The sequence below is a fragment of the Ostrinia nubilalis genome, chromosome 3, assembly GCF_963855985.1.
Source record: "Ostrinia nubilalis chromosome 3, ilOstNubi1.1, whole genome shotgun sequence".
Classification (NCBI taxonomy): domain Eukaryota; kingdom Metazoa; phylum Arthropoda; class Insecta; order Lepidoptera; family Crambidae; genus Ostrinia; species Ostrinia nubilalis.
The window spans coordinates 15,601,842-15,622,498 of NC_087090.1; the positions used below are offsets into that span (position 1 = coordinate 15,601,842).

Here is a 20,657-nt window from a genome sequence, read left to right on the forward strand (position 1 = left end):
TAAATATTTAGCCATTAATTTGGCTAGCCAAACTGCTTTTATTGAGCAGACCATGGATGTTCGACCCTTGGAATCTGTTCCAAATCATAATTTAAATTACATCGTAAGACAATAGAGGATAACTCTGGCATACAAAATTCGGGTACAAAGAAATTTAACGGTTTTAATTTAGTGCATCAAAATGTACAAGGCTTCTCCGGCAAAGACTTGGAAATTGAGTTATTTATCCAAGAATTGAATATTCATGTCTTATGTTTAACGGAACATTGGCTCAGGCAATATGAACTAATGCTGAGCATTAATAATTATAAGCTTATTAGTTCATTCACTAGAGAGTTAGCTATTCGTGGAGGGTCACTAATATTAATCAATGATAAATTAAAATGTAAAGAGCGTAAAGACATTGTATCTCTCTCTGTTGAGCGAACTATTGAGCTGTCATGTGCAGAACTGGACGACTATGTTATTGTATGTGTATATAGACCCCCATCTAGTAACTATGAATTATTTGAAACCACAATGGAAGAGGTACTTAGAAGAGTGTGTAATAGTTCAAAGAAAGTAGTTGTATGTGGAGACTTTAATATCAATATAATAGAAGATTCCTCTCTTTCAATACGGTTTTTAAATTTATTCAAATCTTTTAACTTGTTAAATCTTTTCTCTGAACCAACTAGGGTGACTCCAACATCAGCTACTTGCTTAGACAATATATTCTGTAACTGCTTAGTGCTAGAGAAATCAATAATAAATTTTGTTAATTCTGATCATTGCGGTCAAATAGCGTCATTTCAACACCATTTTGCGCCATCGAGCAAGGAAATAGAATATAGACCAGTCACTGCATCCCAGAAAGACAAATTTAAATCTCAAATATCTAATAAGGTCCCACTTTTGCATTACTTTAACTGTAGTATAAATATTTTATATGAGCAATTATTTGAATTAATTAAAAATGAGTTCAATAAAATTTTTCCTAAGAAAACAATTATTATTAAAAACAATAAAACTAAATTCAGTGACTGGGCTACAGTAGGTATTTATATTAGTAGGAAAAAAATGTTTGAATTATATGGTAGAAAAGCCTATAGTAGCGACCCGGACTTTATAGAATATGTAAAAAAATACTCAAAAGTTTTTAAACAAGTTTGTACTATGGCAAAATCTATTTACATACGTGACAAAATTAAAAACTCTGGCAACAAAATTAAAGCTACTTGGAATTGTATTAATAAAGAAACTTGTAGAATTATATCTCGGGATGACACATTCGCGTTAAAAATTGATAATAAGTATATTAAATGCAATGATAAGGTAGCAAACGCATTCGAAGGTTACTTCTCAAATGTACCAATCATAACAACAAACAATCTTAATTCATGTTCATATCAGGCAATGTCTCTTCTCGAGGGTTGTGTTGATGTTTGCAATAGCCCATTAAAATTTAGACAAATAGACCCCATAGTTATTATAAAAACTTTCAAAGAACTAAATATAAAAAAGACAGAGGATATATGGGGCATATCAACAGACATAATAAAACCCATCATTCCTCTTATAGCTCCCCATTTAGCTCATATCTTTAATTAATGTATTAACGAAGGTCAGTTCCCTACCCTGATGAAACATAGTAAAATCATACCATTATTTAAAGCAGGAGACAAAAGTGACCCATCCAACTTTAGACCTATATCGATACTACCTGCGCTCAGTAAAATATTTGAAAAAATTATTTTCAATCAACTACTGTCTCATTTTAACTTAAATAAACTGTTTCATGAAAAACAATATGGGTTCACAAAAGGGAAAAGTACGACCGATGCAGGGGTTGCTCTTATCAAACACATTTTCGATGCTTGGCAGGAGAAAAAAGATGCTATTGGTGTATTTTGTGACTTATCGAAGGCGTTTGACTGTGTTGATCATCAAACTCTGTTATTTAAGCTAGAACATTATGGCGTATCAGGCAAGGCCTTAAGCCTATTACACTCTTACCTCTCAGACAGATTACAAAAAGTAAATATTCACGGAACTAACTCTTCGGGCGCCCCCCTAAAAATGGGAGTGCCCCAAGGCTCAATACTGGGACCATTGCTCTTTCTGATTTATATAAATGATCTACCTTTTTATTCAAAGGACCTTTGTGAGATAGTATTATTTGCTGATGACACTTCTTTAATTTTTAAAACTGACAGGCGTCAGGAAATATTTGACGACGTGAATAATGCTCTTTCCAAAGTATTAGACTGGTTTACAACTAATAATTTGCTATTAAACGCAAAAAAAACCAAATGTTTAAAATTCACTATGCCTAATGTCAAACAAGTTAATACTAATATTACAGTAAATAATGAACGCATTGAACTGATAAACTCTACTGTCTTTCTAGGTATTACCCTAGACTGTAAATTACAATGGGGCCCCCATATTGCTGCCTTGGCGGGAAGACTTGGTTCAGCTGCCTTTGCGGTGAGAAAGATCAGAAACTTGACTGATGTTGAAACAGCAAGGCTTGTATATTTTAGTTATTTTCATAGTATTATGTCTTATGGTCTTTTACTGTGGGGCTCAGCAGCAGACATAGAATCGATTTTCATTTTACAGAAAAGAGCTGTTCGGGCAATATACGGTCTTAAACCACGTGACTCGCTTAGAGAAGTTTTTAAAGAAATCAATATATTGACTGTGGCTTCGCAATACATATTTGATAACATTATGTATGTCCGTAAACATATACATTTATTTACTAAGAAAAGTGACGTCCACTCATTTAACACGAGACATAAGAATAAACTTGCTGTTCCATCATTTAGGTTGCATAAGATAGGTAATTCATTCTTGGGGAAATGTATTACCATATTTAACAAAATACCACACAACCTTGTCGAATTGCCAATAAACAAATTTAAGATACATATAAAAAATACCCTTATGTCCAAAGGGTACTACAAGGTTCGAGACTATATTGATGACAAGGATGCGTGGTCAGTTCAGTCTGCACATATTTGATGTACTTAAATTTGACTATTCTTACCGTTAGATAATTCCTGGCAATAAGTGGTGACTGAGTTTGTTCCGGCGTTTCTTCTCAGCACTTGCCATATGTTTGTCTCGAAGCGCTGGTAGGGCCCAAAAGATAAGGAGACATGTAAAGTGCCCCATAAGGGCTACCTTTTTCTTTTTTTATTATTTTCTATTGACGTTCATAAGTGCCACTTGTGGTCTAAACTGAATAAATATTTTTGATTTTGATTTTGATTTTGAATAGGGTTCTTGTACATAATTAATTATACTACCTATGAACTTACTGCGCCAGTTCAAAATTAATTAGTAAATGCGGCGTACAGGGTAAACCATTGAGTATGAAAATAGTACAGTCATTTCGGCGTAGTCTAACTACCAAATGTCAGACATTTGTTCTGGAAGCGTCTACCATGCCAGACCAGAGTGACACTTGAGGTTATACATCATTCTATGTCTTTGAAAATTCGATTCCCTCATTATTTCCTTACGCCCATCGTAATAAGGTTCACGAATGTTCATTTATCTTCCAAATGTGCATTGCCGACAGGTTAATATCTATGCCAGTAACAACGGGTTTCATTGTTAAAAACTTGGAACACGTTCAAAATTCAAATCTAATTTCTATGGCATTTAAAAATATCCAGTTGCGTAAAACGTAAAACCACAGTGCACTCTGGGGAAGTAAGTCATATCATGGTTCATTCATTGGTTGGGTTTTTGTGGCGGTCAAGCTGTAGATCCTGGCTACACAGGAGTTGCAGTGGTGGGAACGAGAGGTGGGAATAGTCCCGTAAGTAAGTCATATCATACACTGTGAACCAGTCCACTGCTACACGTGGTATGCTCTGAAGGGCTGAGTCTTCAGACAGGCCTTAGCCAGGAAAACTCAGACAGACTGAGAATCCTCAGTAATTATTTTCCAATTGTTGCCAGCAGTTTTTGCAATATAGACGTGAAAAAGTTATACTATTTTTCCATTCCATTGCACCCACAAAATGCAAAAGTGGTTTTACGCATCTTAGTCCATTATGTTGTGTTTAAAGAGTCAACAGATATTTTGTCAGTATGATGTTGTCACATGCTAAGTTATAAGTACTAAGTAAGCTTACTTTCCCTGTCTTAACTGTGGCATCTCAAACGGTTCATTAAATGTCACCACGAGTGTACTTTTGTTTTTTTTTTTCTAACTATTATTATTAGTGATGTCTCGCGACTTCGTCCTACTTTTATAAATAGAGTAATGTAAAGCTAAATGCGGTTGAAATAAAATGGAGTCATTTAGAAATACTAAGTAGGTTGTTATTTTGGTAATTGGTCGTGATGACGGATTTTATACCTACTTATTTCATTCCTACAAGAAAACTAACTATTAATTTGTACGTCAATATGTTTTTGTGTAAAATGTAAAGTGACAAATAAAAAAGGTTTTTTATATGGACCACGTCGCGGGAGGTGCCTGGATGCGAGCGGCGCAGGACCAGTCTTTGTGGAAATCCTTGGGGGAGGCGTCGTTGTTTGTATGTTTTTTTTTAAACGAACGATATGGACCACTTATAAATCGTTTTCAAATAATTGAATCTGAACACGCCAAATAATTGGCAGTGTCAGTTGCGAAAACCTATAAAATGAATGTCTTAATCCAGAACCAAACTATAAAGCATATGAAATGTTTATTTTCCAAAGGTGAACGCCACGGGAAGCTTAATTACAATAAATACTTAATCCTACGACAATTATAGCTCTACTTAATAAGAAATACGAATTTAAAGTTCTAACATCGTATTACTGTAAAAAACCGCCAATTTTGAACTCTACATCCCTGAGAATAAGATCATTGAAAAGTCACACAATGTTCCGCCAAGCGATTCAAAACTAGCGTTATTTTTCAGCAAAATTCAACTTTGTAGCTCTTGTAATAAAGGTGTGATAATCTAGGTATTTTCATTGATTACCCCAGAACAGGCTCTATGGAATTCACCTAACATTTGTAAGCTGGGACCGCCAACGTCGACGGTCAACACCACAGTAAAAACTTATGAGTAGAATAAACATTTACATATAAAACAACAATGTTTGTACGCAAGATTACGAACGCAGGAACAAGTTAATTTGGCTTTACTAAGCATTTTTTTTCATTTGCTCATAAATTGGCTCATAAATCATTAGGTTCACACCGTCAGGCACATAAGACTGTTCTCAGCTCTAAAAAAAATCTTTCTTTAATTTATAGACTTATGACTAATTCTGACCACGTTACTTTCTTTAGAAGCTACACCTGAGAGTAGAAGATTTGGTATTTCTTAGTGGATTGTGAAAAAAAAACACATAAAACTTTTACATGTCCTACCATTACTTGAACCCTGCTATTGCTTCAGGACAATAAATGGGCCAGTGCTGAGAAGAAGTAGCGCAAGAAACTCAGTTACTATCATTATGTTGTCATCATCAAATCAAAAATGTATGAATATTTCCTAATATATTTTTACTATGACGACTCTTTCAAAATATTTGCATTACAGATGGCCGATTATTGTATGAATCAACAAGTATATTCGACAACTTAGTATGCGGGGTATGTTTTGAAGTAAATTGAATAGTTTGATTGTACAAAGTTTCTATAATTTGGCTCAGATCTGTGCTTATTCCTTCGAACATAATTGGCTGCGTACAAAGCGACTGACTTAAAAGTTTCGACTTTGGACAAGGACGAGCATGACCTCGTTTGGGACAAGGTCGTTTTGGTGTCAAAACGGAAAGATAGATTTGAAGTAGATGATGAAAGTAATAAAATCTTTATTCTTCTTTAGTAATTTAAACTCGCAGCACTTTTGACGAATATTATTTTATAAAGTCATGTCTTCAGATAAATGAAAGTGTCTAAACTTTGTTTCTTCTTATATTTATTTTTCTTTATCAAATAATATTTTCATCTCCGACTGAAAGTTCTGTACCTAGTATACTAGGTAGACCTATTAATGTTATATTTCAAAAGATGACCGGAATTTCGATTGCTTATAAAAGTGTTGTACATTTTCAGAGAGAGCACTTAATTTTAAAAACCAGTAAACTTTAAATATAAATAATTTAGTAATGTTAGTCAGTTAGTTTTTTTTTTCGTTTCGGAACGAATACGGTTGTAAATAACCTGTGTTTTATCACTGTATGTTCACACATGCAACATTGTGGTTTACAATCAGTGCAGTTAGCACCACTGTAAAGCTCATGTTGCTCCAGGCTCACAATTTGCGAGCAAGCTGTGTAATTGCCACCAGCTTGGTTCCTCATTTTGACGTTTGACTACTTACAGAGTAGCAAACTGCATACGTTCGGTTCGTAAAAGGTTTTATTGTAGAGTTAGTGTGGCTGCATATTGGACTTTACGATAAAAAGCCCGGGCACTGTGAATTTTAATAATGAATACAAAGTCAAACCGTTTTAATGGTCATGCAGATTATGGCTCATGCCGTGTGAGGTCCATTTAATTTGGGCAGCTCTCGTTGTTGCACTGTTTATGTTTTTAATTTGTTTTAGCCGGTGCATTTTTGATGTGTTTGTTGTTATCATTTTCGTAGTTTTTGTTAAGTAAAACATTTTAAATAGTATAATAATGTCAGTGTTTTAGTAAGTAAGTAGTATTAGAGGCCGGTAGATCTATTCTCATAAATAAAACACTGAATACTCAACTTTCACACTATATTGCCTTATTTTCAATACAATTCATCACTTAGCACAAAAGCGCGGGGAGTTGTCCCCCCTCTATTCTCTCGTTTGATTCTAGCATGACATTGACATTACGTCAATGTCACTATGACAGCATCTCATTGGCCACAACGATACCGTTATTTTAACGTGTTAGATTTTTCATAATTAACAGTAGGTACATCTTTATATTTGGTATGTATATTTATATTTGTTTGGTATTTATAAATGGTTTCTACCTTCAATTTTAAACGTTAAAATAGCACATCCCCGTCACGCGCCATCGAGCTATCACTTCAGTTGAATCTCCAAAGATATTAACATGTCGCGCCCCTAAAGTTTCAAATTAACCCATCAACGGCGTGACGTGTGACGTCACGCGTCCTATTTTCCAAACGTCAAGCTGTCGAAACGGACACGAGACGGACACGTGTCGAATACTCGGTTTCGTCTGTTCCTAATTAGAACCGCGTTCGATTTCATGCTATCAGTGTTTTCTTTCAGCTTTCCGCTCTAATAACTAGTGACGCGCTTTGATCTGCGTCAAGGAAAATGGACGCAATGTGTCTGGCATGTCCGGACGTCGCCGGACGTCTAGCGTTGCTGTCTAAGAGTCGACGGTGCGGATAGATGGTAATAGGGTCGGGATTGAAGCTCATATTCAGTTTGCGGAGTAGCAACTCGATTATCGCCGCTCTAAATAAAGCAATAAGGGGCAGATTGTTTTGAACTTTGGAATGAGAAGTCCTTGTGGCTAGTTGTAATGAATTTTGGTGGAACCGTAACAAAGAGGTTAGGACTTCAAATAAGGACGTAAATTCTGCTTTTGCGTCTCATAAATCTATAGTTATTCTTATTCTTATCTTATTCTCATCATATCTATCAAAAATCAAATAGGGTTTATCATTAGAATGATGTATTAACTCATTAGTAGGTACACGAGTAGTCGTATTTGCGATATGAAAACTATTTTTAATGCTTTTGGTTACAAATATAATGTGATATTGACCGTGATAAAGGCTTTTTCCGAAAACCAAGCAACAAAACCTCGGCCAAACTTGGCAGTAAGAAAATAAACGCGTTATTTTACGCGGGTTATTTACGCAGCGCAATTTGACGGTAGTCAGACAACCTGACAAATGCCCGACCCGTATTCCATGGACCCCAATTAGTATTCTAAATAAGCGCCGGGATAATATTAGACATTACAAATTCAACGCAGACCCTAAGTGGAATCTTAATCGTTTGAATGAAGTAATTGACGTGCCATTGTATTAATTTGGATTTGGTGGAGCGTAATAACACTTTAGCCTGTATAAGGGTGACGTATGGCCTAATTATAAAGCTTAAAGTTGTAGACCCATGTCAAGAAATGAGATTCAAATAATAATATGATCTTACTCTGAGTTTGAAATTAGTTTTGAGTCTTTATATCAAACTAACGGCCGCCCGTGACTTCGTACGCGTGGATCCCGTTTTACCCCCTTTGGGGTGGAGTTTCGTAGAATCCTTTCTTAGCGGATGCCTACGTCATAAGATCTACCAGCATGCCGAAATTCACCGCGATCCGTCCAGTGGTTTGGGCTGTGCGTTGATAGATCACTATGTCTGTCACCTTTGAGTTATTATTTAGATTAGCTGATAGACTCTTGTCTTTTTTTAATTCACAACTTTATTAAAGTCATCCTTCTTAGTTTGAAAATATTTTTCCACTCTTAAAATATTTCTCAGTAACATCATTGTCAACCACCTTTCAAACTCCAAATATTTTTTTTATTATTATTGTTAAATATTACTGTTTACTTAGGTTTTTGCATTAGGCTTCACACTGAGCCTGTTAGACTTGTTGATGTGTGCGTGTATCCCATGATGTCATGCCACTCTTATAGAAGCATTTTACTAGTGATAAAATTGTTATTACGTTGGTCTTAGGCTAAAATTCAATGTCAATAGGTAGGTATTAAATAGCAATATACGAGCATATTATGTGGCTTTATGCTATTTACAAAGAATATGCGTTTTAAAAATACTTTAACTTTTGTTACTTGTTTTCGAAATATTTATGCAATAACATTTGAATATTTGTTATTTTATACCATCAAAACATTTCGCTTGATGCAATAAAATAAATTATTGTTGTACCTATCTGTTGAAATATTAAAATCAATTGACTTAAAACACTGTAATCGTCCAAGTAAAACATTCTATTTTTACTATGTCCGTGGTATGAGTCATTGTGAATTGTCACTCCTTTTACCTACTCCATAATATCTATTACCAACGGTCTAAAGTTTAAAAACCTAAGGTTCTTTATGTTTCCGTTCAGCTAAAAGGATGAAGCACACTTATCAACCCGGAAACGGATCGTAACCGTATCAACTTGAGGCGGTCAGTATTCTTTGTATGAAACTCCATACGCACACTTAATATCCGCACCGTAACGTAAACTCCTCGCCTCATTCGCTTTTCAGGTTGATAAGTGTGCTGACCTTAAGCTATTTAAAAAAGACCGTTCAATAGTAACCTCATCCCAAGAAATCATCGCGTTAAAAATATAAGTTCACTTTTATCCAACCCTAACCTATTCTTCTCTTTGCCCGCAGGTTTGTGAAGTGTAACAAGTGTTCATGCGACCGCTAGCAATAACGGTGTAGTGTAGCGAATGTGGTACCACATTTGATCGCGCTGGCGTGGTACGGGGGCGGCGGCGGCATGCAGGCCGGCGGCGGCTGGTTCGTGCCGTGGACGATGGGCGTGCAGAAGTTCGCTGTGGCACTGCCGATGGGCGGCGTTGTGCCGTTAGTGCCGCCGCTGTTAGCGGCACTGCCGCCCGCGCCGCCGCCGCTGCGGCTGATCGCGCCGCCGCCACTGCCGCATCAGGGGCAGCCGGGCAGAAAGGTATGTTCTAACTGCCCATGTTTTTAATTCAGTCATTCAAACTGTGGCTGGTACAGCTGTCCAGTTGGTCATTGTAATATCTAAAAGACTTCGAAGAGAGCTTCGAGCCGGGCAGAAATGTAGGTATGTTCTAACTACCCATGTTTTTTTGCTATTCACTGCTACTTCAAACTACTTTGCTGTTCCCTTCGTTCTTTGTTGAAACACCTATGGTTATCCCATCGGTTTAGATAGTCTGGAAGTTTCGTTAATAATAGATAGTTCAAACGAATTTTAAAAGACGTGCTAAAAATAAGAACCTGGCTTAAAACTTGCCACTTATCGCTGTCTAGTAACAAGTATAGGTCAGTTCTTTTAAATTCGTTCGTTTCAGAATGTGACGTCCACTGCTGGACAAAGGATTTCCCCAATGATTTCCACAATGACCGATCCTGCTGCTCTCTTTTAGATAAACACAGATTTTTATAAATAACCGTATCTATGCCAGATAGAGACTGCTTTTATGGATCGCTCGCCCATACTTCCAACGTCAGACTATCAAATTGACCCAAATAAATTTCTCTCCCCAAATCCACGGCAAGACGTCCTATGCATACTAACTCTAGAGCTCTTCGTTCGTCAAAACATTGCCAAAATCATTTGTTTCTGTAAAAGCTTTCCTCTCAAACGTTCTTATGAAAACATTTCGATGATATTAGGCCCCGTTCCCACTAAGGTGGAGCCGAGCGTAGATGAGAGATGTGCGGCGAAGCTGGCTCGCTATTTCCACCAAACGGGACTATTCCCACCAAACGGGACTATTCCCACCTGTCGTTCCCACCGCTGCAACTCTTGTGTAGTCAGGATCTACAGCTTGACCGCCAATAAAATCCCAACCAGTGAAGGTCAAGTTTGTCTCGGGGGAAAGGGAAACTGTCATTGGACCCGCAACGAAATTAATCAGAAGAACATAGGAGGAGTTCGAAGTTAATGTTTGACTTCCCAAATTATATTATTTCCACCAAAGCGGAGCGGAGACGAGAAGAGATGTGTGAGCGTAACTGTCAGCTATCAGTCTATTGCTGTCTTTGAAACACCGTACTGCTCCCCACATCTGCGCTCCGCATGTTTGTCTCGCGCCGCTGTCAAATGCTACAGAAAAATGAGACCACCCAACACTTCTCTTCTCTTCTCCGCTCAATCCATTTCCGAAGTGGAACGGAGTCCTTCCATCCATCATCAGGTCATTAAGTCTCCACTGCAGGAGCACAATCCTCTCTAATTTACCAGCAGCAAATGGAGGACTTGGCCTAGGTACACTCCCCAAGCTGGCCAGACGGGTTGGGGAGTCTCCGAATTTTATGTGTCAGGAGGCAAACGAGCAGACGGATCACCCCATCAGGTGATAAGTGATTACCGTCGCCCATAGACACCCGCAGTCTCAGGGGCGTTACAAGTGCGTTGCCGGCCTTTAAGGTGAAGATACGCTCTCTTCTTGAAAGAAAACCGGGCCTTACGGGGAAATATCCCAGATATTACCTGGAGTTATCTGGAAACAATTCTGGAATGGCCTGATGGAGTGGAATACGAAAGGGCCTAACGAGGGTGTGGCTATCTATTACCCTACGTAATTTGGCGGTGGCGGGCCCTTTCTTCAGAGCAATATTACTTCAGACTTTGACTTATAGAGACGAATTAAGATACTAACGCCCGTATTCACAAACATTACTGAAATCTCACAGTGCGCGTGGACGCACACGGTCACACGAACTAATCACAGAGCTCTATTCAAGGCTATGCGTACGATTTGCTGCTTCACTTAAGCAAGTATCGTTTGTGAATACGGGCGTAAGTATATGTCACTGAACAGACAAAATTTGGTAGAGAGTAAACATTGTCTATTTTCACACACACACAGAATCCTTTTAGTCTTTTATTTATCTAGGAAAAATATTTTGTTTGTCGCCCATATGGCTTAAACCTTTCCCCATGAGAAGTGCTGCTTTTTAATAAGATGGCCCATATTGTTCGATAAAGTCACACGTTTTTTATTCAAGTTCTCTAAATGCTCTAATTCTTATTTTGTTCGTAAATATTATTATAGCCAGTATTCAACAGAAAAAATATTAAAACCTTCTTACAGTAAAATTGACTAATATTTTAATTTAATTTTCCCTTCGCAAACTTCTTAGATACTTTACAATACTAAGTTGGATTTTATCCCTAAAACTGGGTAACAATGAAAAGAGGACTAAGAAAATAAGTTGGAAAGAAAGATTATTCAGCTTCCAAGATCGGTCTCTTGGGTACTATTCGAGTAAAAAACCTCTATCCGCCATTTTTAAAGTTCTAACATTTTATCTCCATTTAAACGCCCGAATTCAAAAACGATGCTTGCTTATGTAAAGCAGAAAATCAAACGCACAGTGTTGAATAGAGCTCTGTGATTAGTTCGTATGTCACCCTGTACGTCCACGCGCACTGTGAACCCTCATAGTAATGTTTGTGAATACGGGTGAAAAAGAACGCACCGCCATCTTGAATTCAATTTACAACGCAAACGACATTCATAAGTCACGGTTTAACACACAATTTGTCTTTAACTATGAAAAATATACGCGAAAATAACTATTATTCTTGAGCGGTAAAAAAATGGCAGCGACTTTAGTTACTGTAAACAATTGTTCAAAGTATAATGGACTTAAAGTTGACACTCATAAAGTTGTAGATAGAAGAGAATCTGTTACAAAATGGCGTACAGGTAATGCAAATCTGGAGACATTGATAAGATTAAACCCTATTTTAATTGCAGTAAGAGTGCAGTTTCTGTACTAGCTATATAGGGTGTTAGGTTTAGAACTGTATGGCTACGGACACACGCAATATGTCAGCGTTTACTATCGTTTTGATCTTGCATATGTCCCAGAGGGCGCTAGGGTTGCCAACAATACCTACATACATGTAGATACATTCTGATATTTTTATAAAACCATTATTACCAAAGAGAAATATAATTCCAGCTTCCAAACATAGCTGTATGTCTTCGTTTATTTTATTTATAATTTTACTCATTAGTTTATTATTAAATAGGCAGGTTGCTAGCTGTTACTAACTGTCAAAAATGACACAAATTAATGGCAAAATGAGCCGAGTTTGTCTAACTTTGTCAACAATCAGTTAAAGGAAAGGCTGAGCAAAATTCAACCTTAGCTTCCGGTAATAATGATTAATTAAGCGTCTCCAAAATATTACCATGTTGTTGACAAATGTGACAGTTTGTCTCACGCCTGTGTAATAAAGGGGTCAGGTGACAAAGTAGGGTAAATAGTTCCAATGAAATTAATACATCTCGTAAGGTATGTTTCTCTATACATACTACAAAGGTACTGTGTGACATTTCTTTTTAATGAGCACAAAAAATCAAAACTCCTTTTTCTCGTCATAAAATATTATGATTCCAACTAAAAAAGAAAAAAATTACCAGAAAGCAAAAAATCTTATTGAATTCAGTAATTTTGTTATCCAATTAAGTTCCAGTATTTAGCTTCAACCAGGCTTAAATTTAACGCCTCTATGTTTTTACCCTTAATTATTCAAGCTGACTACTAAAAGTCCAATAGGGATAGTTAATGACGTCATCTAATTGGGAACGAGCACTTTACAAAACCATTAGAAAGCCTAATTAATTTTCTATGTCTCTATCCTCCTTATTTTAGTAGTGGTTGGCTGAAACAGATGTATTTTGCTTTGAGATCTTGGTTTAAAATGTATTTATAAAAGGTGGACTAAAATTGTTCATTTCCTAAAATCCCTGACTATGACAATGGGATGCAACAAGTTTCTTTTTTGTATTGCTTATTTATCGTGCTAGGTACAAAGATCAATTCTCTAAAATAACCTACCAACTAGGTACTACCAACTAAACTCTATCCGCCATTTTTAAAGTTCTAAAATTTTATCTCCATTTAAACGCACGTACAAACGATGCTTGCTTAAGTGAAGCAGCAAATCGAACGCACAGCGTTGAATAGAGGTTCGCGTGTCACCCTGTGCGTCCACGCGCACTGTGATATCTCATTGTAACGTTTGTGAATACGGGTATCAGTTTACTTTTTTATATTTTTGAACAGAGCCCTGGAGCACAACCTAGAGTCAGCCCTAGAAGTTACAAATCTAGTTTCCAAACTCGACTAACAGCTGTTTTTTCTTCCAACCTAGAAAAAGGTAAAAAATAGCACATCTCAAACCTGTACTAAAACTAGAACTATGAAAAGGGCGGCTCGGTAACTAAGATGTTTAATACTTATAAATTGCTAGGTAATAAAGTCTTATCTGCTAGTAACTACTTATTCGAGTTGTTCATTATAGTGGTGCTCGATTGGTATATCGATAACTGGTATTGGAAAAATAATATCGATAATTGCATTGGAGCAATAAGTTTCAATGTTATTAAGAATTTAGGAAAACTGGTATCATAAGGTACTTTGATGTGCCAATTTGAAGTCGGAGTAATTGAAGAAATTGAAAGAAATTAAATAAGCGGCATCAAGTACGCAATTAAGAACAGGAAAATTTAATAATTATTGGCTTAAAAATCGTTCGTTCGTTTCAGCCAAATGACGTCCACTACTGGACAAAGGCCTCCTCCAAGGTTTTCCACAATGAACGGTCATGCGCTGCCCGCATCCAGGCTCTTCCCGCGACCTTCACCAGATCGTCGGTCCACCTAGTAGGAGGCCTGCCCACGCTACGTCTTCCAGCCCGTGGTCGCCACTCGAGAACTTACGTGGCTTAAAAATATGATCATTTAATGAAAGATTAGGGTTTAGTAATCCCTACTGATGGTATCACCTACCCACTTCACATTTGCATACAGTGCTTTTTTATTTCTGTTTCGAGCTTGCATCCTACGATATCCTGTTTATCATACAGGTGAAGCATCAATAAATAATTACCATGCATGCCACAGTCAACTTAGTCTATAAAAGCCTCGATATTAATATTCTAATTAAATATTTATAAGATCGATCTATCGATAACTCGGCATCCCTAGTTCGTAATGACGTAGTTAGGATTCGATCTTTAATCGAATGCCATAGTCTAGGCAAATGTTCCATAAAAATATTGTTATAATATTCCTGTACGAGTGATAAGTAATAACGTTGGGGATGCGTTTAATTTGAATGTAGATTATTATTTAGATAGCAACCTATCGCAATGTATAGTGTTTTGCTATTATTATTACATCGTCTTCTAAACTGCACGTAAGTATATTCTAGTAAGTTTCTTATTATTTTTTGTAAAATCACCTTTTGTATTGAGAAACGGTTTAATCCTACTATCCTACTAATCCTACTAATATTATATGCGAAAGTTTGGATGTCTGGATGTTTGTTACTCTTTCACGCAAAAACTACCGAACGGATTTTAATGAAACTTTACAGTATTATTGTTTAAAACCCAGAATAACATATAGGCTATAATTTATGACGATCCATGACAAACTTAATTTCACGCGGGTGAAGCCGCTGGCAAAAGCTAGTAATGTATAGTTCTTGCAATTCACGAAGGCGAAGGCGAGTGAGCTTTGCATGGTGGCTCGCTACTGTTCGTTTTTCAAAAGTTTTGACTGACATTACACTATCGTTATGTGCATGTACACGTACACACAAGTAAAGCTCACTCGCCTTCGTGAGTTGCAAGAACTGTATCTTATGTAGTTACAATACGTGTTATTTTGCAACAAAATGTGATGAGCTACTGTATATGAATTATGAATGAACCACTTCACTCATTTATTATTAAACGTAGCCGATAATATGGTGTCTAGACACAACTGCATAAGTCTAGCTAGACACAGTCTTAAGAAATAAACGATCACGACCCCAACATAAAGGTTCACACAATCATTTGTCCCTCGCGGGATTCGAACCTGTCACGGCTTTGTAGTACGGCCTACAGTCATTATTAATTGTTTTCACCAAATCCGACTTCAATTCCCCCAAAATTACTCGCCTAAATGGATATAGTCTGCTGCGATTTGGTATTCATATTCATATTATACGAGAGTAATGCCCGTTTTCACCATCAATCCCTAATTTTTAAGTGACCCCTATGGTGACACATAACAGGAATTTTGTTTTCATAGGGATCCCTTAAAAAAATGTAATTAATGGTGAAAACGCTTAAAAAACTGAACCGATTTAGATAATGTGGATAGTATAGTTTGAGAATCAGGGAAAACACAGGATAGTTATTTTATCCCGTTTTTTAATGGTTGCACAATGAATACTTCTCTAAGGCAGATTAAAATCAGAACTCCAAGATCAAAAAGCGAGTGAATCCGTTGGCAAAGGCTAGTTTAATAAATAAAATGCAAAAAAAAATACAATATGAATATTCTTTTATTTATTTAATGCTCTACAAGCTGCAGAATTTTTGTTTTAAATCAAACCAGCCGGTCGTATAAAACGAAATGCAATAAACATACGTGGCTGTAAAAACAGAACTTCAATTATTTCACACGAATATGCCTTCCACTATTTGGTTTACACGGGCCATATTTTTATATCCTTGGTAAATTTAATATTTTATACACATGCAATAACTTCTATAAGCCTGCAAAAGCAAAAAAACTTAACAGAGTCCATTGTAGTGTTACCAAACTCGTCTCTATTATTCATTTCATATCTGAAAATAACATCTTGATATCAGAAAATAATAACAGGCAGATCTATCGTAACTACATTGAATGCCCTAAAAATTAACTAAAGAAGTTAATGACTGACCTTATAACTACCTAGTTAGTCACTTACACCCGTATTCACAAACAATGCTTGCTTAAGTGAAGCAGCAAATCGAACGCACAGCGTTGAATAGAATTCTGTCATTGGTTCGTGTGTCACCCTGTTCGTCCACGCGCACTGTGAGACCTCATAGTAATGTTTGTGAATACGGGCGTTAGATATCGATTTTAAAACAACAAATCATTTTGCCGTACAGAAATGTAATAAAACAACATTTAATAAGTGCATAAAGAACGTTCATTAAGTTGTGAACTTATAAGAAGCACTATTACAGTTTCAAAATAAGTACCATCCATAACTAAAGAAAATAAGTACCTATACCATACCAGTTAATGACATCAAGTAATCTTATAAGTTAGAAACTTTATCGATAGAGAAACGTGAGTGGGACTCATAATTCCCAATAGTAAGGTACCAATATGAACGATAAACTGGACATTAAGTGTAGTTATGTAGTTTTACACTACATAACCAGCTATTAGTTGTAGTTATGTAGTTTTAAGTCCTAACTAGCTGTTAATAGTTCGTAGCTTGTACTTAATATAAAGTTAACAACTATACTTAAGTTTTAACACAGTTCTTAACCTCTTCACGTTACGAAAACAAGCCTTCTATCGTTCTCAACACTCTAACCGTTTACTTTAACGATATCGAAAGATAATATTTCTAGACGACGAGAATTTTAAACAAAATTTTTACGATGCTATCTTGCACAAGTAGATGGTCACCGAAAATATTTTTAAAACGATTTAAAACGCTAAAATCAACTCAAAAACGAAACAAATTTTACCCTAAATCCGCGAGCCAAGTTGCAAAACATGCAAAGTAATAAAATGATCAAAAAGCGCTAATCCGATGGATATTTCGACCGACCCGAAAATAACATCACTGCTCACCGTGCTCACCGTAAATTGATTAAACTACATCGTCCGGGCCGTATTTCAGTTTAATTCGGACCTCGAACGCCAATATTAACAATCCTCAGTAATTTGAAGAATAAATTACGTTGAAACGTTTAACAAAACGCTGTAAAAAAGAAAAAATATAGCTGCATCTTTTCTGGGGATTTAACAAGAAGTTTTTCAGTATTTTGTATTTTGTACAGACTTCGGCATTAAAACAGTGGCATCTTATGCATTTTGTAGTAGAGGTGAACGTGATTTTAAGCAAAAGCGACTAAGTATTTTTAGAAATTCAAAAACGTTGATTCTACTATTGAACTGTAGCTTGTCACAAGTATATTTTGTACTTATTTATTCATAAAACCTTCATAAGAAGTAAGAACTATCACAATCACAACCCGCTTAAAATCTCTGTCCGATGCTTACAACGTTTAAAAATCGTACACTTGCAGTCAAAACAACTGGATAACTTAATAAAGACAGTCAAAACATAAATCAGCCCGTGATTGCCGTGATGGCAGCCGGGTCATTTGCGTGCATCGGTCGATTGCCGTTTTTTTGATGTTGTTTTACTTACGCTCTTTTTCGCTTTACATTTTATGGTCATGGATATCAATGTAACTGGTAATAGCAATGAGAATAAAAGCAATTGGACTATGCTACTGCGTGAGAAAGTCACTAATTTAAGTACAACAGTAGGAAGTGCTGTGTAATTTTTTTGTCCTTCAGAAACTTAAATATGGCCAATTTTATCGCGCCAAATTCTATATTTTTTAACTAAATTATTGGAAGTTTTAAAGTTTTATTCCTAAAAAGCGATTCGTCTTCCCTGGATTTATAACAGATTTGTCTTAATCCCCCAAAGATTATTATCATGTAACAGGTGAAGCTCTAATAACGGCTTTTTTCACATAAATCAAGCTCTAATTGCTACAATCGACCTCAAGCCGACCGTTTGTAAGGGATAATAAAGTTGTTAAGAAATTGCCAGTTTTTTCGCAAACAATTTTAGCTGGTTTTCGGGTTACGTTCTTTTGCCTTTGGTGTAACCTCTCTCATAGGTGTTTTATGTAGTCGTGCTAAGAGTAGCGAAATCTTGCTTTGATAGGGTTTAATAGCTCTTACCTCACTTCATATGGGTCCCCACTCCTGTGCAAAAAAGTCTACTACTATCATTCATATCAAATCACTAGCCTTTTTTCCTGCGGCTTCACTTGCGTTAAGCTTTTCGCCATACCATCCACTTATGGGGTAAATTTTGGAAAACCCTTCTTAGCAAAATACCTACGTTATAATAAATAATCTGCGTGCCAAATTCCAGCACAATATATTATGTTCATAAGTTTGAGCTGTATGTTGATAGATCAGTCAGTAATATCAGAATGTTGCAAGGCAACCAGTCCAAAAAGCGTTACGCCCGTATTCACAAACATTACTATGAGGTCTAACAGTGCGCGTGAACGCACAGGGTGACATACGAACCAATCACAGAGCTCTATTTAACGCTATGCGTTCTATTTGCTGCTTCACTTAAGCAATCATCGTTTGTAAATACGGGCGTTAATGCCCCAGACCAGACAGACCGTCTAGTCAAAACGGCCACGCGCACTTCACGACATCTGTGTGACGTGTTCCACACATTGACGTGGCAATTCTCACGCCAAGAGCACGCAAGTAGCACGCGACGTGATTTCCACGCCCACACTCTGTCTGGCGAAAAGTTTAGGGTATTACAATGTTGACAATACTTTAGATGATCTATCAGTTTTTTTTATAAAATAGCGACCCTAAGCAGGGGATTTGCACAAGTGCTTTGTATGATACTGTAAACTGAAAACTACATTATAAACCGTTGCGTAGTTCAAAAACTACTAAAGCAACTATGTTTTATGATAGGTTTGTAAAGATGATGAAATAGTTGACGGTTTTTCTTCTTAGATTTTTGGGGATTTGTAGAAACCTTTCTACAAATTAGCAAGCTTACATCTATTTGAATAAATAGGGAAGTCCAAAATGAAGGCTTAAAATTCGATTCAATTAGGTAATTTAAAATGCTTGAATTTTAAATTTTAAATCTATTTTTGAGTATGAATCAAGTTATGTTTTTCGAGGGTAACAAGTTAGTTAGTACTTATTATTATTCTGAAGTTATACTTACCACATCAAAAGAATCTTTCGTCCGAGAAAATGACTCACTATGGAATCAACACGCGCTACACCCCTCATAACAAGTTTCCAAGAAACCATGATAACCTCCGTACTACGATATCGTAACTGCTTGAAACAAATCGTCCTCGTTACCGCGTCCCATTATTAATAGTGTACGAGTCCGATTGACCACTTATTGATACGCCATCTGTGTATCGATACATCAACAATACGGGCCCGATTAATAGAGCCGGTGAACTTCACGATCTGATATATCGAATGTTGGTGTTGTAATACTATCTTGGAGGCACGGTAGTGCTCACGGCAAGCTGAACCAAGTGAAATGCAATGGTAGATAGGTGTTTAAAAAAAATGAGAAATCTTTCTCAAGCTTTTAACTCGAGTTTGATTCGCTACTGTCGGCATTTTCTGTTATACTATAGTTATTTTAGTAACGGAACGACCAAGCCAGATATTTTGATTTAGGAGTTTGTGAAGTGAAGCTTGTAGAGTTATTTTTATTTTATTTTATTTTGTAAGGAAAAATTGCAGTATCAAAACTGATAGAAAAACAATATAGGAAACTAGTAATCATTAACATTTTAACCTTAAGAATGAGAAGCTTATCTCTACATAAGATCTGATAACTTTTTGATAGTGCAAGCCTTATGGCCTCATCTTGGCAACATTTTTACATGAAAATGTTTTTGGTAGGATATACAATATGAGGGGATTCAGTTACATCCGATGACTGCTTGTGAGTTTGGTCACGTATTAAAAAGGTGTTTTATGCTCTTTTCATTTCTTTTCAATACTCCACTGTTGTGGTTTTAGTGCCGGCTTTATGAAAGTCAAAAGGTTATAAAACTGCAATAAATTCAGTGATCTTTTTTTTGTCTGTTCAATTTACAATACAAGTATTTTCACATTCGTACCTACTTCTATAATAATGTGGTTTAAATTTTTATCAGTATCTTTAAACGCGTTTTGACAGATATCAATATCGTTTTGACAACTGTCAATAATAACTGATTCCCAACGCGCATAATTATTTTACGGTTGCACATCATTCACCGAGTCAAAGTCTCTACATGTAGAGTGAAGGCACTATAAATATTAAGTTATGGTTCAATAATTATCGAAACCAATAAAACCATGCATTAGTTTATTAATTTACACCTTTATTGATGCACTTTATGCG

At 36.4% G+C, this 20,657-nt stretch overlaps 1 protein-coding gene across 4 annotated transcripts in view; it reads left to right on the forward strand.

The window, feature by feature from the left end:
• The window catches only part of LOC135088051 (pseudouridylate synthase RPUSD2-like), a 521,604-nt gene that overhangs the window by 418,917 nt on the left and 82,030 nt on the right, over positions 1-20,657 (forward strand). For 2 of the 4 annotated variants that reach the window (XM_063982936.1, XM_063982935.1), the window contains one exon: positions 9,327-9,621. The exons of the other annotated variants lie outside the window; for them this stretch is intronic. In XM_063982936.1, the coding sequence (XP_063839006.1) occupies positions 9,436-9,621 (186 nt within the window). In that variant the 5' untranslated portion in view covers positions 9,327-9,435. The remainder of the gene's footprint in view (positions 1-9,326; positions 9,622-20,657) is intronic. 4 annotated transcript variants of the gene reach the window in all.